This window comes from Sus scrofa, chromosome 5, assembly GCF_054392235.1.
Source record: "Sus scrofa isolate SSC_HxYL_T2T_F1_AM1 chromosome 5, Sscrofa_HxYL_maternal_Yorkshire_Landrace_v2.0, whole genome shotgun sequence".
NCBI classification, from domain to species: domain Eukaryota; kingdom Metazoa; phylum Chordata; class Mammalia; order Artiodactyla; family Suidae; genus Sus; species Sus scrofa.
In genome coordinates this window covers 20,016,500-20,038,448 of record NC_139387.1, presented here as the reverse complement: position 1 = coordinate 20,038,448, position 21,949 = coordinate 20,016,500, and the positions used below count along the sequence as shown (strand labels likewise).

Sequence of the window (21,949 nt, the reverse complement as noted above, 5' to 3'; positions counted from 1 at the left end):
GCAATGCCGGATCCAAGCCAGGTCTGCGACCTGCAGTGCAGCTCACGGCAAGGCCAGATCCTTAACCCCCTGAGTGGGGCCAGGAATTGAACCTGCATCCTCATGGATACTAATCAGGTTCATTACTGATGAGTCACACAATGGGATCTCCCTTTATCCCATTTCCCCTAGGAAATCTAGGGGTTGACATAGCCTGTAGGTGAGAAGGCATGGCATCTCCTGAGCTCCACGACTTACTAGCTAGGGGAATTTGGGCAAGTTATTTAACCTCTCTGTGTCTCAGTTTCCTCATCCGTAAAATGGAGATAATGATATATAGTTGATATGAGGATTAGAGATCATGTATGACATATAAGGATGGTCACATAGTAGACAGACAATGAAAAAAAAAAAAAATAGGACCTCTGTTGCCCTATAGAGTTCTTTCCAGTTGTAAAGGGGAAAGGTTCTCAAGTGATCCAATTTAGCCTCGCCAATAACAGGGCAAACTGACATTTTGTGCCTCCTTAGATGATATAAGAAGAGCTACATAGCATCATTGATGAAGAATTCTGCCCAAAAATGTTTCAGTTAAACCCAATCAAGCCTCTAGACCAGCGCTATCCAGTAGATGCTGGTGTGGTGGTGGAAAGGTTCCGCATCTGTGCTGTCCAGTAAAGTGGCCATTCTTCATGAGTGGCATGCGGCTAGATTTGGAATGTATTTCCTTTAATAATTAAAATGTCAATAGCCACATGTGCCTATTGGCGATCACATTGAACAGCCTAGCTCTAGACTACACTGCCAGTTTATAGAAAACACAGGATCGGACTTCTTGGATGGTCTAGGGGTTAGGATTTTGTGCTTTCACCGCAGTGGCCCGGGTTCAATCTCTGGTCTGGGAACTGAGATCTCACATCAAGCCACAGCACACCAAGGCCAAAACACAACAAAACAAAAAGATAGAGCCATATGTGAAATTATAGAAAAATCAGTTTTTTTAATTCATAGGAAAATTGGGAAATTTTAATATGGAATGGGTAGTAAAAGATTTATGGGGAGTTCCTGTCGTGGCTCAGTGATTAATGGATCCGACTAGGAACCATGAGGTTGCCAGTTCGATCCCCGGCCTTGCTCAGTGGGATAAGGATCCGGCATTGCCGTGAGCTGTGGTGTAGGTTGCAGACGTGGCTTGGATCCTGCATTGCTGTGTCTCTGGCGTAGGCTGGCAGCTACAGCTCCGATTAGACCCCTGGCCTGGGAACCTCCATATGCCGTGGCCCAAGAAATGGCAAAAAGACGGAAAAAAAAAAGATTCATGGCAATTATCATTTATTTTCGTGCATGTGAAAATGGTACTGTCCTTATTCTTAAGAAGTGCATGCCGAAGTATTTAGGGGTTATATTTCATGCTCTCTGTTATTGTCAAATAATTAGGCAAATGGGAAAAGCAAATATGGCACAAGGTTAACGGCTGAATCTAGGTTCCTGGGCAGAATCTATCAGGGAGGTTGTTATACAGGTACTATTCTTTCAGCATTTCTGTATAGTTGAAAATTCTCATGATAAAACCTGAAGAAGACATACAACACAAATAGTTAATAATCTACTGGCTGCTGGCCTGACAGGAGACGTCAGATGTAACTGAGAAGCCAAATGGACTATCTGGAGATGGAGGAAATATAGATGTATGTTATACTAACTAGCACCTTGGACAGTAATGGGATGAAATCATTGGTTGATACTGCAGTCGTTCCTAGGTCCCCCATTCTCACCCCCCACACACACAGGTCCCCAGCTTCTCCCACATCTGGCCTCCCTTCGCCTCCCCTTCACATGACCCCATTCCTCCCTCCCCAGCACTGCCCTGCCCTTCTCTGTCCAGGATCATCAGATGCGTTCATGCCAGGCTGGCAGGCACTTTGAAGATGAAACATGCTGAGTCCCCCTGTAGCCCAGGTATTGGCATCCTTTACACAGAGGAGGGTGCGGGCCACTCCACTATTAAAGCACATTCTAGAGAGGCGTTGGACCCAGCCAGCCACCCAAGCCCATAAAGCACAAATTGCCACAACCCCATCTGCATAGCCAAGCCCTTTCCAGATGAGCATAAATAGGACCGGGGCTCCTTCAGAGGCACATTGGAGTTTCCACAGGACTCCAGCTCTCCCATCCTGTGCTCTGCAACCCAAACACCCGGAAGAACCATGACCTGCAGATCAGGATTCAGCAGCCGCACCTTCAGCTGCGCCTCAGCCTGCGGGCCCCGGCCCGGCCGCTGCTGCATCTCGGCCGCCCCCTACCGGGGCATCTCCTGCTACCGCGGCCTCACCGGGGGCTTTGGCAGCCGCAGCGTCGGCGGAGGCTTCCGCGCTGGCTCCTATGGCCGCAGCTTCGGGTACCGCTCTGGCGGCGTGGTCCGTCCCAGCCCGCCCTGCATCACCACCGTGTCCATCAACGAGTGCCTCCTCACGCCCCTCAACCTGGAGATCGACCCCAACGCCCAGTGTGTGAAGCAAGAGGAGAAGGAGCAGATCAAGTTTCTCAACAACAGGTTCGCCGCCTTCATTGACAAGGTGGGTGTCCTTCATCACACCCTTCCTGAACCTTCCCTTCCTGGGCAGGCCCTGAGGGGGTAGTCAGGGCGCAGAAGAGATGGGGTCCAGATGAGCTCCCACGCTGATGGAGGCGAGGGACACAGATCCGGGGCACACACCGACCAGAGAAATGAGTACAGAGCCAGGGGCTCCTGATGAGAGCACCGTCATCATATACAACCTCTGTCCAGACGGGCAGAGTCCCCACAGACAGACAAGGACAAGGCTTGGAAAGGCATGCCAGAGGAAGAAAGCCACACATGCAAACAAGACACAAAGAATGCACATAAGAAATAGGAACCGGATCACAGGTCATCCTTTGGATGGGTGTCCTTGATCACACCTTACCTGAACCCACCCATTCGCAAATCGGGCTGGGCACTGATGGTGGAGTCAGAAGCAAAAAGACCTCTACCCGACATGCCACCCAGACTCAATGGGTCAGGATAATTCAGTTCAGCTGAGAGCAAGGAATGATCTTTCCCGGCCCCTTGCTCTCACTCCTAAGCTGGAAAATTTGAACAGAGATCACAATCCTGAAGTCCAGAAGTTGCCTTGTCTCCCACTGCTTCTCTCTATCTACTCTCTGCGGAGCTCTCAGTTTGGCGGTTTGTCTTAAAACAATCAGCACCCTCCCCAGCCCACTCCTCACCACCCCCCCCGCCATGGGCTTTGGGACACTAGGAGCCAACTGACCCCTCCTCCCACCCCAAATGGCAGGTGCGCTTCCTGGAGCAGCAGAACAAGCTGCTGGAGACCAAGCTGCAGTTCTACCAGAACCGCCAGTGCTGCGAGAGCAACCTGGAGCCGCTCTTCAATGGCTACATCGAGACGCTGAGGCGGGAGGCCGAGCTCGTGGAGGCCGACAGTGGGAGGCTGGCCTCCGAGCTCAACCACGTGCAGGAGGTGCTGGAGGGCTACAAGAAGAAGTGAGTGTGGCCAGGGGTGATGCTGGGCTCAGGAAATGCACTTGGGTGAAAGCCCATTGGATGAGACCAGAGAAGAAGTTCCAAGAAGGGCGAGCACCCTGCAGGCCAGGTCGAGTGCTCATCACGCAGTTGTTGACCAGACGCCTGAGAGCAGGGCCGTGACCCCCCAGGAGCCACCTCTCCTCCTTTGGGCTTCTCTTCTCAGAGCGGGGAGGCCTCCGGTCTGCCAGGCTCTCTCCTCCTGGCCTCTCAGGCTCCCACCTTAGCACCTGGATCTGATAGGAGCCTCTGTGTCACTCAGAGCTGCCAAGTTCAAGGTGCTGACCTAACTGAGGGCCTCTGGGACTCCCAGGCCCTCCCACAGCTGAGCTGGGTGAGGGGAGGCCGGGGCTGCGGTGCCCCCCAGGTGCTGTGTCCACTCCTAGCAGGGGCTGGGGCTGAGTCCTTATTTCCCCCAGAGGTGACCTCAGAGCCGCCTTGGGAACAGGGCTGTGAGGTCCCAGAGGAGTAGCCCCACAGACTGCCCCCTCCCCAATTCAAAGCGGAGAGAGAAGCACAGACACATCCCAGACCCAACCAGAGAGGACCCGGCAGGGCTGCCAGGGCTCCGGCTGGTTGAGAAGTTGCTAAAATTGCCCCTCGCCCTTCCCTGACCTCACCCTCTGCCCCCTTCTGCCTCAGGTATGAGGAGGAAGTTGCCCTGAGGGCCACGGCCGAGAATGAGTTTGTGGCTCTGAAGAAGGTGAGTGACACGGGATCAGGACGCACACACGTGAGGGGTCTGAGAATGCCGGGCTCCTGCTGGGAAGACCCATGGTCTCGAGCTCCGTCCGTGTGGGGTGCGGTGACCTTGCCGAGGCACGATGGGAAATTCCAGAGATCAGCTTGCGAAGGGCTCGCTAGGGCTTTGCCAAGGGCAATCACCTTGGAAGGTCCACTGGCCCCCTGCCCTGGGGCAGGAGGATGGCTGAGTTGACCTCGGGATGTTGGGTGCTGCTTCAGAGGCTGGGGCTGGGGCTGGCATCCCCTGGAGGCTTGGCGGCTTCAGGCTGTCTGCTGAGGGGCAGTTGCTGTCTAGCTTTGCAGGAAGTCTGACCAGGAGGGGGCGCATAGTCCTGGGGTCTGGGGCAGGATGGGACAGAGCCAGGAGTGGACTTTTGGAGGAGTGCTAGGGCACAGGGAAGGGTCAAGGTGGCTGAACAAGAGTCCGCCGGTCTGCAGGCTTCCTGGTGCAGGGGAGGGTAAGAAGGAGAGCTGGGTGGGAGGGGAAAGGTCTCACGTGGGGGCTGAAATGCTGGGTCCGTCTCCAAGGCTCGAGGGGTTTGTTCTCCGAAGGAGAGTAGACTGGGACGGACCTCCAGGGCAGGGCAGAGGGTCTGGCGATGGGAAGGGACGAGGACCACTGAGAGGTCCCCCTGCCCCACCTCCATGCCATGGGGGAGAAGAGAGAGGAGTTTGAGGTGATGATCCCCGGGGGACCTCTGAGTTCAAAGCCGCTGCCCACCTTTCCAGGACGTGGACTGCGCCTACGTCCGCAAGTCAGACCTGGAGGCCAACGTGGAGGCCCTGGTCCAGGAGATCGACTTCCTGCGGCGACTGTATGAGGAGGTGAGCGGTTGTGGTCCAGGCAGAAAAGCAGCAGCTGGCCTAGACGAGCGCGTGTTGGTCTGGGGTCCCAGCTGGACGGGGATCTGGGCGGGAGAGGCTGTCAGAAGGGGGCAGGGCTGGGGGGCAGGGAAGGGCTGAGGAGGCTGGGTCCACACTGGGGGAGGCGGGGGTGAGGCCATGATGTGAACAAGCCCCTGGCATCCTTCCACCCCCGCCATCTGCAGGAGATCCGCGTCCTCCAAGCCCACATCTCAGACACCTCGGTCATTGTCAAGTTGGACAACAGCCGGGACCTGAACATGGATAACATCGTGGCGGAGATCAAGGCTCACTACGATGACATCGCCAGCCGCAGCCGGGCCGAGGCTGAGAGCTGGTACCGCAGCAAGGCGAGTGGCCCAGGACACCTGCGTCCCCGTCACGGCAGTGGCAGGGATGGGAGGGGCATATGAACGAGGCCTCTTTTGACTGGGGATTCTGATTCCTAGGGCTGGTGGGAGAAGGGCAGGCAGCTGTCAGGTTATAGTGCGGGACGGGGCTGCCATGTGCGATTGCACAGGTGAGCACTGTACGGCCTGCACCATCACCTGAATGTGACACCTGTGGTGTCCTGAATGGGTAGGAAGCCTCATCCTGAGTCTCACAGGCCCCTCTGCCTCCCCCAGTGTGAGGAGATCAAGGCCACGGTGGTCCGGCACGGGGAGACCCTGCGCCGCACCAAGGAGGAGATCAACGAGCTGAACCGCATGTTCCAGAGGCTGACGGCCGAGATCGAGAATGCCAAGTGCCAGGTAGGGGTCCCTGGAGGCCCACCCAGGCTCCCACAGCCCGTGTGCGCCCAAATGGATCTCACCATTCATTCTTCAGCCCATGTGCATGACTAGGTGGTGGTCGCTCAGGGAGACCCTTGTGATGAAGGGGAGAGGCCTGTTCCGGGGTGATCCCTGCTGGCTGGGGAGAGCCTGGACACATCCAGGACGTGGGCACAGAGACCCAGGGACCACAACCCACCTTGTTCTCTTCTGGGCCCCCAGAACTCCAAGCTGGAGGCTGCCGTGGCTGAAGCTGAGCAGCAGGGCGAGGTGGCCCTCAACGATGCCAAGTGCAAGCTGGCGGAGCTGGAGGCCGCCCTGCAGAAGGCCAAGCAGGACATGGCCTGCCTGATCAAGGAGTACCAGGAGGTGCTGAACTCCAAGCTGGGCCTGGACATCGAGATCGCCACCTACCGGCGCCTGCTGGAGGGCGAGGAGCAGAGGTGAGCCATCCCATTCCCACCCTTTGCCCAAGCTCACCCTTGATCTTGGCTGCACTATCGCCCAAGGTCTGGGACAAACCCTTCGTTTATCACTTCGGGATAGGGTGGTAGTTTTGGAGGACTGTTCCTTCAGACCCTCTGCTTTTACTGTCTTGACCACGGCTGGACCTCATTTCTAGAATTTGTGGAGCTTGGTCTGCAACCCTGGCCATCACTCATGTTGCCTTTTTCCTCTTCCCTCTTAGGCTGTGTGAAGGTGTTGGCTCCGTGAATGTCTGTGAGTAACACAGGCCCTCCGTGGATGGATTTACTGGCTTCCTGTAAGGGATGGAAGGAGGGGGCTTAAAGATAAGAGTGCCTAAGACCTGCATATAAGAATGAGCTGGCATCACACGGGGAGGGATCTGGGGTCTGACAGCAGGAGAGGCCACAGCTTGGGACTAGAGAGACCCAGAGCTGTTAAGTAAAGATGCCTGGAGGGACCATCCCCAGGGAGGCGGGGGTCTCTACACTCCAAGAATTCTGACTCAGCCTTTGGGGTTCGCAGGTGTCAGCAGCTCCCGGGGCGGGGTCGTGTGCGGGGACCTCTGCGTGTCTGGCTCCCGGCCCGTGACGGGCAGCGTCTGCAGCGCCCCCTGCAGCGGGAACGTGGCAGTGAGCACCGGCCTGTGCGCGCCCTGCGGCCCCTGCAGTTCCGTCACGTCTTGTGGCCTGGGCACCGGCGGCGTGGGCTCCTGCACCAGCAACTGCCGCAAGTGTTAGGCGCCCCAACTCAGGCACGTCCCAGCACCTCTCAGGCGCGCAGCCCGCAAGCCCGCCCTGCCTGGCCGGGCCCCGCCCACCCCTGGGCGAAGCCAGCCCGGGGCTTCTTCTCTGGCACCTTGCAAAGTCCACCCCACTCCTGACCTCTCAAGCCTATGCTTGATCCCCTGTCCCTGGGCTGTGCGCCCGCGCTGGGAAAGGCTACCGTAGAAAGAAATCTCTTTGGCGCCCAAGGGAAGGACATCCCTGGGCAGGGAGGACCAGAACCAGGACCCTACCCTGGGCTGCCATGGGGACAATGGCCAAAGCCCCCACTCTGTCGCAGCATCTTCCCTTCCTCTTATGCCGTGTTCATCTCTTTCTTTATCTGTGCTTCCAATAAATCACTGTAGCCAACCCTGGACTTTGTCTGCACTTCTCTTATCCTTCTCAGGGCTCAGAGTTTGGGGGGTGGAGGTCCCCAAAGTCACATGGAGCAGAGAATCCCACCCCCCCAAATCTGGGGTCTCCACTCCAGTCCCCTGTCCCTCGGTTCACAGCAGTCTCAGATTTAGCCAAGCATTGCGCTGAATCACTACATCCTACAACTGTATCCCCACTTCCTTCACCAGATATCTTGCAGATGAAGAAATCAGAGCTCAGGGGCCCCAAGTAGATAGGACAGGGCCCCACACCTGAGTTCCGTGGCGCAGCTGGGATTTGAACTTCGCGTGCATATCTAGTGCTCATCTTACTTAATCCCACCTGCCTCCCAGAAGACAACTCTATGCATTTGTAAACTGATGGATAGATTCACCAGTCACTCAAAGCTTAAGGAAATATCACTCCTGGTTTTGGTGGGAAAGACTCATTCATGCCTGAGTCATTTATGAGAATTCTTTAAGGGGCGACTACATGAACATGACAAATTTTAAACAGCCTTTGATATGGCTACCTTTTTAAAAATAGAGTTCTTTGGGAGTTTGGAGAACTGCCATTAGCTGATAAATTGCCTCCAAGCTAGAAAACAGCAAGATTATGTGACATGCATACAGGTGAGCATGCAGACTCTGGAGCCAGACTGCCTGGATCCAAACATGGGCTCTGTTCCTAGCTGAGTGACTTTAGGCAACTGTCTTACCCTCTCTGTGCCTCAGTTTCCATATGTCTCCCATGAAAAATGATTTTTAAAAAAAGAGCACCTCTCTTTTTACCTCCTAGGGTTGTTGGGAGGCTTAAGGAATTTTATATATGTACAATATTTAGATGGCGCCTGCCACAAAATAATCCCAATACGTGTTTATCATCATAGGATTCTATTGTAGAAAGGAAAGCGCAAATCCTTCCAGGGACCAAGGCCATGGCCAGCCTCTCGTTACACTTCTATCTGTGATCAGAGATGGCAAGCCCATTGAGAGAGGTCCCCACATCTTCCAGGCCATCAAACTCCTTTATGCAGGCAATGCAGTCCCAACACTGATGAGGATCTTACGAGTGCTGGTGGGAGTGGGGAGATGGCCCCTCAGCTTCACTAAAGGTCAAGGAGAGTCCCTGAAGATACATCAGTACATAGAGTGAATCTCTAAGTTTCCAACTCCAGGCCCAGCAAACCGTAGCAGAAATGAAAGTCCCCATCCACGCCTCTAAGGGCAATAGACATAATTAAGAATATTGAGGAGGTCCCGTCGTGGTGCAGTGGTTAACGAATCCGATTAGGATCCATGAGGTTGTGGGTTCGGTCCCTGCCCTTGCTCAGTGGGTTAAAGATCCGGCGTTGCCATGAGCTATGGTGTAGGTTGCAGACACGGCTCGGATCCCCCGTTGCTATGGCTCTGGTATAGGCGGGTGGCTGCAGCTCCAATTAGACCCCTAGCCTGGGAACCTACATATGCCACGGGACGCCACCCTAGAAAAAGCAGAAAGACGAAAAAAAAAAAAAAAAAAAAAAAAAAGAATATTGACAGACCAGAAGTGAATGGCCTGAAAAGACACAGGCTCTTTTGAGGGGTAGGATTAATTCCAGGGCTCCTGGCCACCAACTTGTCCCCTCCACACCTCCAATGGAATTCGGAGGACAGAACCCTCGGAGAGTTCCAGAATATGCAACTGTTCTAACCAGCCCTCTGTGCTCTGACACCACACAGCTCAGAAACAGGCCCTGTCAGGAGAGCAGACCTGAGGCTCCAGAACCCACCATCCCTCCCCAGTTCAGAAGCCACCAGTCCTGAGGGATTTCTCAGCTCTGTCAACCGACCCTGCCCTCCCTGTATCACTAGTCTCACCAGCCCAGCTGGGCCTTCACTCTCTCACCCTCCCTCTGGCTCTGACCTCTGACCTTCTCTTTCCTACTCTGGCTCCACAATCCTCACCTCCCTCTGGGTTCCCACTCCTGGACAGGCTCAAGCAGAGCAGCAAGTATGAATGAATCACATCCATAACACCCGTGATGCTGAATGGTGAAGAAAATGAACCCCCCCCCCCCGCTGTGTGACCTTTAGCAAGTCACCTCCCCTCTCTGGGCCTCAATGTATTCTCTAGTGGGTGGGGGGCGGGAAGAGGAAATGCTTGGACTATGGCTAATGGCTGCTGAGTTCCCTTAGCCATTTAAAGCATTGTTATTCTTTTTTTTATTTTTATTTTTTAAAGAGTTTTATTTTTTCCATTATAGCTGGTTTACAGTGTTCTATTAATTTTCTACTGTACAGCAAAGTGACCCCATCACACATACATATACACATTCTTTTTCTCTCATTATCCTCCATCACGCTCCATCATGTGACTAGAGACAGTTCCCTGTGCTATACAGCAGGATTTCACTGCTAATCCATTCCAAAGGCAATCATTTGCCTCTATTGACCCCAGCTTCCCAGGCCACCCCACTCCCTCCCCCTCCCCCTTGGCAACCACGAGTCTGTTCTCCAAGTCCATGAGTTTCTTTTCTATGGAAAGATTCTTTTTATTCTTTTTTTTTTTAATTGAAGAATAGTTGATTCACAATGTTGTGTTTCAAGTGTACAGCAAAGTGATTCAGTTATATGTTTTTCCAGATTCTTTTCCATTATAGGTTTTTACAAGCTATTGAATACACTTCCCTGTGCTCTACAGTAAATCCTTGTTTTCTATTTTATATATACTAGGGGGCATCTGTTACTCCCAAACTCCCCACCCCACTCCCTCCTCCACCTTTCCCCTTTGGGAACCATGTTTGTTTCCTGTGTGAGTCTTTCTCTTTTGTAAATAATTCATTTGTGTCATCTTCTCATTTTTTAAAGTTTTATTGAAATATAGTTGATTTACAAGGTTGCGGTCATTTCTTCTGTAAGAAACATTTTTTTGTCTTTTGTCTTTTGTCTCTTTAGGGCTGCACCTGCAGCATATGGAGGTTCCCAGGCTAGAGGTCGAATTGGAGCTGTAGCTGCTGGCCTACGACGCAGCCATAGTAAGACAGGATCCGAGCCACGTGTGCGACCTACACCACAGCTCAGAGCAATGCTGGATCCTTAACCCACTGAGCGAGGCCAAGGATGGAACCCACATCCTCATGCATACTAGTTAGGTTCGTTAACCACTGAGCCATGACGAGAACTTCATATTCTTCTTTCTCGTGTAATTTCTTTGCTGTATAATAAAGTGATTCCGTTATGCATATACACACCCATTCTCTTTCAGAGTCTTTTCCCTCATAGATGATCACAGAATATTGGGTAGAGTTCTCTGTACTATACAGCAGGTCGCCGTTGGCCAAATATTCCAGATACCTCAGTGTGCACTTGCCAATCCCAAACCCCCAGTCCACCCCTCCTCCCCTGTCCCCTTTGATAACTGTAAGTCTTTCAAAGTCTGTGAGTCTGTTTCTGTTTTGCAAATAAGTCCATTTGTATCCTTTTCTTAGACTCCACATATGTAATATCATATGATATTTGTCTTTCTCTGACTTAGTATGATAATCTCTAGGTCCACCTATGTTGCTGCAGATGGCACTATTTTGTTTCATTCCTTTTTATGGCTGAGTAGTATTCCACTGTGTATATGTACCACATCTTCTTTATCTGCTCACTCATGGACATTTAGGTTGCTTCCATGTCTTGACTGCCATAAATAGGGAATGTTATAGGACTCTTAAGGAGAAGTGGGACAGGACGAGAACCGAGAGGGAAGTAGGGAGCCCAGGTGCCACACACTGTGTTGTGTGCACATTATTTGTATCTTCATCAAGCACAACTCACTGTCTCTAGGCTACTGGGAGTTTCGGAAGGGAATGATGGGCTCCAGGTGCCTGATCGCACACATTTGGGCACCTGTGTGGAAACATGTACGTGTATGGGTGACTGTGGGGGTTCTAATATGATGTGATATTGTGTGTGAATGTCTACCTCTGTGTACATGTGTGAAGAGAGTTTTGTGGGTACATGCGGGTATGGTGCAATGTGAGGACACAAGTGGACCTGTGCTGGTGAGATGGGGTCACAGATGGAGAACTGGGCTCCGGCGGGACTGGTGATGTCAAGTCTTGCTGAGGGTCACCCTGGGGAGATGCCCTTGGCTAGGGAACCCTAGCTCCAAGCCTTGGACTCCCCAAACTACACCGCCTGTCCTGTAATTACTGTAGCTCCTACTTTAAGTTCAGAGCCTTCTTAAAAAGTGCTCAAAATCCTTCCCAAGAACTCCAGTAAATGAAAACTTAATTACAATGTTTACTATGTTTTAAGCGTATGGTAATACATTTAATTCTGGAACAATCCTATGACCGGGGCTATTCTTGTTTTACAGATAAACTGTAATGCAGGGGGGTTAAGAAGGGAGGAAAAATAAAAGGGATAAGTGAATCTCCACCAGTTAGATCTGGAGAGGATGAGACTGAGGCCCAGAACTAGACCAAAGTAACAGCAAGACTGGGAACAGAACCTGGGTCCTTCCTTTTTATTTTGGTCCAGACAGGTTGATATATTGCACCTAGCAGCACATTTAGATGCATTGAGAAATTCCCAAGGGGGCTTCCTAGAATGACACATGTTAATAGTGGAAGAATAGGGCCCAATTCCTAGACCCTCGGTCCCTTCATCCCTACTACGTGGCAGGCTCTGGAGACGGATGGCTGAAATAGGTCACGGTCCTTGAGGGGCTCAAATAAAGACTCAAACACAGTTGATAGGGATGGAGTAGGCACAGGTAGTTTTAGAAGTCCCAGTAGAGGATCATAGATAGAGAGGGAAATCTAGGGGACTTTGGGAGGTCACTATAAGTTAATAAACTGCTCAAAAAAGCCATCAGAACAAGGCAGGCTTGCTTGACTAGTGGAGGGGTGACAATTGCCTCAGGTCGTTGGATGGGGGATGGAATGAGGTTTGCATTCAGATTCAAACCAAGGGCAGGATGATTTGAATACACTCCTTACCAGACTAAGGAGGAGCCACTACTCCCAGAGAGGAAGAGGCAGGCTTTCCCAACCCCCACTCCCCTTGGAGGATAAAACGGTAGCCCACTGGATCCGCCTCGCCTGCCCCCTGGCATCTCACAAGCGTCCTATCCTAATACATCTATTTCTTGCCTATCACTTTGTCTTTTGCTGAATTCCTTCTGCACAGAGGCATAAAGAACCTCAACCTCAGTAAGTCCAGACATCGGGTGAGGGCTAATTTAAAACACGGGTTCAAGTCCCAAGCCATGTTCTGGCTAGGTTCAGGCTGTTAGTGCTGTCAGTTTCACAGTGAAGTCGCATCCAACCCTTTAAGCGCTGCTATCAAGTGTGAGGCAGGCGTGGTGAGCCAACAGGGCTGATCCCTTGGGGTCCCCTTTCGCTGAGAAGCGATGACTGAACGGGTAACATCCCTCCACGCTTCAGAAGTCACCCTGACTCACAAAGCTTGTCCATGGGCGTGGACTGACTCTCCAGTCGTGGCCTGGAAGGTTGCCTGTGGCCCAGGAAGTCACTCAGAAAATTGGTCCCCAAACCGCAAACATTGCTGGTGGCCCACGTGGCCCTGGCCCAGCAAGAACCTCAAACCTGACCCCATGACCCTTGGGATCTCCCGGGAGGACATCAGGACTGTGTATTTGGAAAGAAGACATGTGGCCCATGACCGATCCATGACGGGTCCCCGGTGATGCTCGATGCAGCAGGCTCACCATCACTCCTGCCTACAGCTCTGGGGGGCGGGGGTATTTCCTTCTGCGCTTCCCCCAAAGTTCCTTTGTTCACATCACCAGCACAGCAGGAGCTGAGAAAACCTGAACTTGAATATCAGGGACTGTCGTTAAGTCCTCGAAAAATGCAGGGAACACCAAATCCAACTGAAACAAGCTTCTAGAGGAGCAGCTCTGCTTTCAGGCAGCTGCTTTACATTGGGGCGGGGGTAGGGGGGGGAGGTTGGGAAAAAAACATTTATACCCTTGGTGTTGGTCAGATTGGATCAAATGGGACTGGTGTGAGTTCAGTAGGCCCATGTCCCCTACCCCTCAGGTGGGTGGCAGCCTGCCCAGCCAAGTTCTGGTCCCATTCCTCTTGCATGAGACTGCTCTCTTTATCCAGGAAGGGGGCCTTTTGGGTACCTGGTCTCTGGGCAGAGACCCAAGAGAACACAGCAGACACCCTGGCACTAGCGAACCTTAAAAGGTAAAGCCGAGGCCTCGGGCCAATGACGAACCTTCGCTCCACCCAGGGACACAGAAAGCAGGAACCATTGTTCCCCAGATGCTTCAGTGATGTAATCCTTTTTGCAACAGAAAAGAATGTGAGCTCCCTGAATGGAGGCTTCTCTCAGACACCCAGCCTCTCCCTGGCCACACTCCCCCACAAACTGGCCCACCTTCTGCTCACCCAAAGTCCAGCTTCCTTGAGAAAACTCAAACTACACCAGAGACCTGGGAGTAGAAGCAGAGCTGGATCCTCTGACTCCAAAGCTCATGCCTTCCTCTGCCATGCTCTATGGTTCTGTTGCTTCCAGCCCAATGTCCCATCACTTGTTCAGCTAAAACCGGGGCCATGCTATTGTTTTGATTTCCTCCAGCCCCCATCTTCGAGGGCCATTGGCCCCTGGGCATGTCCTCAAATGCCCCTGCCAGGGCAGCAGCGGGAGGTTCCCCTTCACCTCCATCTCACTGTGTTTCTTTCTTCCTTTCTTTTTGTCTTTTTAGGGCCGCACCTGCGGCATATGGAGGTTCCCAGGCTAGGGGTCTAACAGGAGCTACAGCTGCCGACCTACACCTCAGCCACAGCAACACCAGATCCCAGCTGCGTCTGTGACCTGCACCACAGCTCACGGCAATGCCGGATCCTTAACCCACTGGGCGAGGTCAGGGATCGAACCCACAACCTCATGGTTCCTAGTCGGATTCGTTTCTGCTGTGCCACGACGGGAACTCCTCACTGTATTTCTTTCTGGTCCATTTCCTGGTTTCTGACCTGCCTCCCCACCAGAGCACCATCTTCAGAGGGGCCGGGACTGGAGTGTCTTGTCCACCAAGGGCTATGCCTGACCCTCAGGGGACCAGTCTGTGCCTGTGGAGTGGCCTGTGAGTGGCTGAATGAATGCGGTTCTCAGCAACTCTGCCAAGAACGGCCACCTGTGGACCCGTCCTGGGAATAAGTCCACCCTCATGCATGATGTCACCCCTTCCTTCCCTTTTACCAGGTGCGCGCTCTCTCTCTCTCTCTCTCTCTCTCTCATACACACACACACACACACACACACACACACACACCCAACTTCTAAGATGCTGGTTCTCTGATGCCACTGTAAACTGAAATCATGTGGACCCACATATTCCAAGGGGAGGGCTGCTTCCTGGTAGTGTTCCCCCTTTTCTCTCCCCTCCCCCAAATCAAACCAGCTTTGTCTTTACTCTGAGGATAAATAGCCTGAGGAATCCAGGCACAAACAGCCCGCAGGCTCCATCCTTCCACCGCACAACTTTTTATTGCAAAGGAGGAGTCTCAGGAAAAGGGGCGGAGGAGGGAGGTGTTCCAAGGGGCGGGGTGCTGGCTCCGGGTAAGTCACACGCCATGCCTCCCAGTGGCACAGCGTCCAGCCAGTCCCTGCGTTGGGGACGAGTCTGTCATGGTCCATTAAACTACATTCCAAGACTTTCCACTCTGGGGCGGGGGACAAGAGGGAGAGGTGAGGCCAGGACCAGCACCGTGGGAGGGGGTGTCTGAGACACAGGGCCAAATCTTTGGGGCAGAAGCTAGGGTTCCTTGACTTCTCCGGGGCTGGGCGGCAGAGGTTCAGCATCTCGGGGAGCCGCTGCAGCCGCAGCCCGCGACACAGCCGGGGGAGCTGCAGAGCGCGCAGCCGCCGCCAGGGGCGCTCGTGTCCAGGGCGCCGGGGCCTGTTCCAGGCGGCAGGAGGCTGGCAGACCCCGAGGCTGAGGGCGACCCGCCGGTGGGAGCGCTGCCCGGGGCTGAGCGAAGAGCGATTATCGGAGGAGGAAAACCCCTTCTTCCCTGCTGCCCGCGCCGCCCCAGAAGACAGGCATACAGAGATGCAGAGAACCTCCTTCGCCGCGGGAGACAGATGTGCAAACTCTCCAAAATGATAGCTACACAGAAGTCATCCCCCAAGAAACAAACTCAGCGACCCCCTCCTCCCTGACGTGAGATACAGACTCTCCTGCTGGGACAAACCAAAACAACTTCCTCAGGACACATCAACAGATGCTCCCCACCAAGAGCAGACCACAGAACCACCTCTGCCAACATACATAAACACAAAAAGTCACCCCCACGTAAAGAAACAGCCCCCCACCCCCACTCCCGCCAAGAAAGGGGGACACCCGGGAGGAGGGGAGCTGGAATAAGATTTGACCCCTCTACGGAAAAAAAAAAAAGGAGTTCCCGTTGTAGCTCAGGGGAAACGAATCTGACGAGCATCCATGAGGAGGAAGGTTCCATCCCCGGCCTCCCTCAGTGGGTTAAGGATCCAGCGTTGCCGTGAGCTATGGTGTAGGTCACAGAAGCAGCTGGGATCTGGTGTTGCTGTGGCATAGGCCAGTGGCCAGAGCTCCTTGCTCCTTCCATATGCCGTGGGTTCGGCCCTAAAAAGACAAAAAAAAAAAAAAAAGAGGTTTGACCCCTCTGACCCAAGTTACTCCATTTTTTACTTACTGATGCTCTGTGCCCCAAGTCCCAGACCAAGCCTGCAGGGAAGAGAAAGCGGGTGAGGGGATCCAGCTACTAAGCAGAATGTTTTCCATTCTCCAAAACAAAACCCTCCTGGGCCTCTCCGCACAGGCAGAAATCCTACCCGCCTGCAAGCTGTTTGGTTCTCTCAGGTCGCCTCAGCCCTTTGGAGCAAAGACTCCTTCCAGATGTTTAAACTCAACCCTTCCTGCCATCAATCCAAATAACTCGCTTTTATTGATGAATTCTTGGAGAAAGGAGAAGGCAGAAGGCCTACAACTGTCTTTGGCCTCAACTTATCTTGAAATTAGAGACCAGAAGGGGCCGTTTTGAAGGAGAGGACAGAGGCCATAGGTCAGTTGGCTGGAGAGGATTGTTCAAGCCTCACCCAGTCACTTTCTAGCTGTGTGTCCTGGAGGTGGTCCTTTACTCTCGGAGACTCAGTTTCTTCATCTGTAAAATGGGGATCAGAGCACCTCCTTCCCAGGGTTTTGTGCAGCATAAAGGAGACACTCCGTGCAGCAGGTCTGTTGCATGGGGGGTTCCCTTTGCCTCCCCTCGGCCTGGTGGGCCCAGGTGGAATGGGCAACCCTTGAGTCCCTACCTGCCTAAGGTTAAAAGCCAGGCCCTACCTGTTGCCATAAACCCTGCCTCCCTCAGGTCTGGGGCAGAGGGGCAGCGTTGAGGAGAAGGCATCTCACACTGGGGACCTTCCTCCCTCCCTAGCCAGCCCTCGGTCCCCGCAATTGTTTCCACAGACAAATGAGCCCCTGCTCTCTGATCTTGACTTTGTGAGTGGCCCTATTCCAGGTGCCAAGGGTTCTTACTAGATGGGAACTTTTGTCTAAAGGGCTGTACGGTGCAGGGGGGAGAACTAGCTCCAAAACAAAGCCCTAGATCCCCAGGTCACCTCTCCCCACCCCTCTGCAGCTGGTAAAGTCCCAAGCGGGGCCCTTCCTGTGCCCTCGCACCCCTCACCTCCACATCTGAAGCACCGCCCACCCTCACCTGCTCTCCTCGCTCTCCAGCAGCTTGCGGTAAGTGGCGATCTCAAAATCCAGGCCCAGCCTGACAATCATGAGCTCCTGGTACTCACGCAGCTGCCGCACCATGTCCTGCTTGGCCCGCTGCAAGGCGGCCTCCAGCCAGGCCAGCTTGCTCTTGGCACTGCCTGAGGCACCCTCCTCCTGCAGAGCTGGGGGGTCCTTGCCTCTCTCTGCTTCGCAGGGCTGGGGGCGAAGGGCAGACCATAGACAGGAGGACGTCCTTGGCGCTCCCCTCTCCCCGCTCGAGGATCCAGACCTTTCTCGGGGGATGGAGAGCCAAGGAGGGATTAGAGATCGTTGTGAGACGTGAGCATGCCTGTTCTGAAGGGTGTGTCTGTGTGTCTGCCCCGCTTCCAGCGGGGAGGTTGGGGGCCAGCCGTCTGGGGTGGCTGAGAGCCTGTTGCCTCTAATTTCATGACACGTCTGAAATGAGCTAGGGTCCAGGAAGCAGCATGTGTTTCTTAGCATATCGTGCTAACATGCTGACATGGGATTATTGTTTCACTGGGGAAACTAACAGGAAGAGTCTCCTTTCCTCACAAGAGACTAGAATTTGCGGTCTCTGGGGGGAGATAATAATAATAAAGTCTTGCCTTGATGACATGTGTGGGCTGCTTAGGAAGCCAGTGGGAAATCAGAGCGGCTGGAAGGGACATGGAACCATGGTGGTCCACCCACCCGCTCTGCCATCCCCAGGAATCTGGACAGCTATGGGTCCCTGGAGAAGGGAGGACCCCCCGAGAATATCCCACAGAGCCTGAGACACTTGTATCTGCAGAAAACAATATCAGACCGGGAGCAGAACACCTTCCCTCTGCCAGGTGGAGCACAGGCGAGCGGGCCTTGACAGAGAGGGCGGCTGGCAGGAAAGAGAGGAGGTTGAGAGGGAGAGAGGTCGAGAGAAAAGCAAGCATGCATGTGGGAATCTCTTCTTTCTAAGACCTAAAGCCTGGGTCCTGGACACAAATGCTTACAGAGTCTCGCCAGAGGCATAAAAAATTAATGCCAAATGTATATGCTAATATTATCCAGCTCCACAAAGAAATATACACACTCTCCTTTTCCTGAAATTACAAGGACCTCTTTCGTATTTTCAGTTCTCTCCTTTCTTACCTTAGAGAGAGACAGACCTAGGTCCAGAGCCTTTTCTGTCTTACAAAGATAACAGTACCAGCCACGGTGATGACAGATGGCAAAGACACCTCTGCCTTGGTGTCAAGGGATGCAATTTGGAGCAGTGGGGACTGCGGCGCTCAAAAGAAGCATGTCCCCAGGGTGCGGATGACAGAGAAGACAGAGACCTCTCTTCTCTCACCACATGTTACCATGGGGGATCATAGTGTAAGAGCGCCAGCTCTGCAGGTTCTCAGAGAGAACCCAGAAAACTGCATTTCTAGAGGAAAATCTTGCCATTCCTGAAGGTGGGCTCAAATGTCATGCTGTGTAGGACCCACAAAACATACGCACGTAAAAGTGTGCATGCCTGTAAGAAGCAAAATACTAACAAGCATGCGTCCTTAGAGATATGTACCTACGTGTTAATTACTTACCCACAGGACACACAGAGGGTCCTGGGCAAACGTAAGCATGATGCACACAGGCAGCCACAGGCTCTTTCTTGCAAAGAGACAGTCTATCCATTTATTCCAAAGGATGGGGGTGGGGTGGGGGGTAGGAGGTCTAGTCTAGCCACCCTAAATAGTGGACACGCTCCTACCATCGCCACCCCGCTGTCCCCTCTTCCCCCTCACCTGGCTCTTGGTGCTGTCCACCTCCACCGTCAGCCGCTGGATGGCCTGGTTAAGCCTGTTCAGCTCCTCCTTGCTGTGTTGTCTCAGGCTCTGCATGTGCTTCTGTGCAGTTGTCTTTATCTCCTCGCACTGTGGGGCGGGGCCAGCAGCATGAGGGGCGGGTTCAGGGAGATCAGGAGAGCGGCACGGGGCCAGCAAGACCATTCCAGTCCCGGCCCACCTGCCTTCTCGCCTGGGCAGATCATTTAACGATCAGGGCCTCTGTTCCTCCATCTGTAATATGGGGGTGATCATCTTTCCCATCCCCAAGGGTTGCTGAGAGAAAGGATGAGCTTGCCGGGCATAGGGGCAGGTGGGCCACCAGGCCTGGAGATGCCAAAGGTAGCATAAACTCAGCCACAAAGGGCAGTAGTCCTTTGTAACAGGGGTAACCGTCTATTGAGTCATTGGACTGAAAATCACACAGGTTTAGCCCAGACATAAGAACAGTTAACTCTTGGAGTTACCATCATGGCGCAGTGGTTAATGAATCCGACTAGGAACCATGAGGTTGTGGGTTCGATCCCTGGCCTTGCTCAGTGGGTTAAGGATCCGTCATTGCCGTGAGCTGCGGTGTAGGTTGCAGACGCGGCTCGGATTCCGAGTTGCTGTGGCTCTGGCGTAGGCCGGTGGCTATGGCTCCGATTAGACCCCTAGCCTGGGAACCTCCGAATGCTGCAGGAGCGGCCTGAGAAAAAGGCAAAAAGACGAAAACAAACAAACAAACAAAAAAACAAAAAAAAAGCTCACTCTGAGGACGGGGCCTCCCCTCCCTGGGGGCTTTGTTACCTCACCTTGTCACAATTGCAGTTAACTCTAGAAAATCAATTATTGTCCTTTCCCACATAGGATCATCTAAATGGTTACAAAAGCTCAGTAATAATTCCTAATTTTAAAAATACTTTTGTTGTTGGTTTTTAGGGCCACCCTCGAGGCAGATGGAAGTTTCCAGGCTAAATTGGTCAAATTGGAGCATTAGCTGCCAGCCTACATCATAGCCACAGCCACTCGGGGTCCAAGCCACGTCTGCAACCTACACCACAGCTCACAGCAACTCCAGATCCCTAACCCACTGAGCGAGGCCAGGGATCAAACCTGCATCCTCATGGGCCCTAGGCAGGTTCGTTGACTACTGAGCCACGAAGGGAACTCCTAACAATGAGGAAACTCTCCTAACTTGATGTTGCCTATTAATCAGTGAAAAGGGGTCCAGATTCTGGCTCCTTCCCCAAACCTAAGGCCACTATGGGAAGTGCTGTCTACAGGGGACCAAAATCAGGGGGTCTTTTCCCTTCCTGCACCTTGTCTGCTCATGCCAACCCCTGACCAGCCAGGCACAGTGATGATGCTTTCAAAGTGCCTTACACACTCCAAAGTCTCTTCCCTACACTGTCCCTCTCACTGGGGCTCACGTCCACCTGCGAAGGAAGCCAGGTAGATGCTACAGTCTCTGTTATTCTCCCTGGGGCAAGCCGATGCTCATTACAACCACCGTGCAAGGCAGGAGGGAGCCACAGGGTCATGCGTGACCCTGCCCGTCAGCAGCTGAGCCAGGCTGTGTCCAAAGCCCGTGCACTTTGCTCTACACCCTGGTGAACAGATCCAGCCACACACGCACACCCCTCAACCCAGAGCACAGGAACCCTTCACGCCAGCCCAGTGCAAATGTCCTTCCAAGGCAGATGAGGTGGCGGCGAATGGACAAAAACAGATGACAAAACTTCACCTCCCACCCATCCCTGCCTCTTCCCACTCCCCATCTTTTCCTGCCCCTTCTTCCCCAAAGGTGAAGACACAGCAGACAAGTTTGTGTCCCGCTGGGTCCAAAAGATCTGGGTGGAGTCCAAGACCCCTCACCCCGTGTGAGCCAGGGAGCCCCATGGACAAGTCTCACCATGATGAACGGAGCTGGTGTCTCCTCCGACCGCCTCTGGGACCCGAAGCTTGGCTCTAGCCTAAGGAGCTCCCAGAATGCTCACTCTGAGGACGGGGCCTCCCCTCCCTGGGGGCTTTGTGACCTCACCTTGTCACAATTGCAGGGTTCTAATGGGGGATGGCGAGGCCCATCCCCTGAGCCCAGATGGGAAGGTGGTGGTCTCTGGGCTGGAATGGGCCTGGAAGGAAGGAGAGGGAGGAGAGGCAGAGGGGAGGAAAGGGTGCTTCAAGTGGGGGAACGCGTGGAGCTGAGGAGTTTGGGCTTATGGAGTGGGCAGTAGGGAGCCATAGAAGGTGCATGAAAGCAGCCCAGCAGCCCGGCGTGTGGTGATGCAATTTAGGAAAGCCTGTCTGGTAACAGTGTGGAGGACAGATAAATAAATAAATAGTGACAATAATAAAACAAACCTTGTGGGAGCTCCTGTTGTGGTGCAGCGGAAACGAATCAAACTAGTATCCATGAGGATGTGGGTTTGATCCCCAGCCTTGCTTAGTGGGTTAAAGATCTGGCATTGCCGTGAGCTGTGGTATAGGCCACAGATGTGGCTCGGGTCTGGCATTGCAGTGGCTCTGGCGTAGGCCGGCATCTGCAGCTCTAGTTCAACCCATAGCCTGGGAATGCCAAGGGTGTGGCCTTAAAAAGCAAAAAAATAAATAACACAAAACCTTGTTTACCCACCAGTACCTTCAACGGCCCCTTCTGATCATGGCAATTTCCCCTCTCTGACCCCACCCAAGCTCCAAAGTAGCCACTACCCTGGGTTTTTGTGTTAAGCACTCCCTTGCTTTTCCCTATTGTGTCATGAGAATCCCCCAAAATTATTTTGCCTACTGGTAAGCTTTCTATAAATAGAATTACCTGTGCCTTTCTATGACTTGTTTTTTCCTCCTCAATGTTCTGCTTGTGAGATTCATCCATTTTGATGCATGTAGCTTTCAGTTATTTTTCAG

The 21,949-nt window shown here is 53.2% G+C and overlaps 2 protein-coding genes across 5 annotated transcripts; one reads left to right on the top strand and one right to left on the bottom strand.

Moving 5' to 3' along the window:
- Positions 1–1,839: 1,839 nt before the first annotated feature.
- On the top strand, positions 1,840–7,533 carry LOC100523123 (keratin, type II cuticular Hb1). The gene is made up of 9 exons (XM_021091683.2): positions 1,840–2,555; positions 3,297–3,505; positions 4,187–4,247; positions 5,018–5,113; positions 5,338–5,502; positions 5,779–5,904; positions 6,148–6,368; positions 6,614–6,645; positions 6,916–7,533. The coding sequence occupies exons 1-9, from the start codon at positions 2,187–2,189 to the stop codon at positions 7,128–7,130; spliced, it is 1,494 nt and encodes a 497-aa protein (XP_020947342.2). The 5' UTR covers positions 1,840–2,186; the 3' UTR covers positions 7,131–7,533.
- Positions 7,534–15,006: 7,473 nt separating this feature from the next.
- Positions 15,007–21,066, bottom strand: LOC100621024 (keratin, type II microfibrillar, component 7C-like). 4 transcript variants are annotated; one of them, XM_084955782.1, is made up of 5 exons: positions 20,958–21,066; positions 19,025–19,153; positions 17,236–17,456; positions 16,213–16,244; positions 15,007–15,721 (listed from the first exon to the last, which is right to left on the bottom strand). In XM_084955782.1, the coding sequence occupies exons 1-5, from the start codon at positions 20,958–20,960 to the stop codon at positions 15,648–15,650; spliced, it is 459 nt and encodes a 152-aa protein (XP_084811908.1). In that variant the 5' UTR covers positions 20,961–21,066; the 3' UTR covers positions 15,007–15,647. The 4 variants fall into 4 exon arrangements, with proteins under 4 accessions (XP_084811908.1, XP_084811906.1, XP_084811910.1 ...); XM_084955780.1 differs by having other exon boundaries at positions 15,007–15,509; positions 20,958–21,054; XM_084955784.1 differs by having other exon boundaries at positions 15,007–15,718; positions 20,958–21,045.
- Positions 21,067–21,949: the final 883 nt, after the last annotated feature.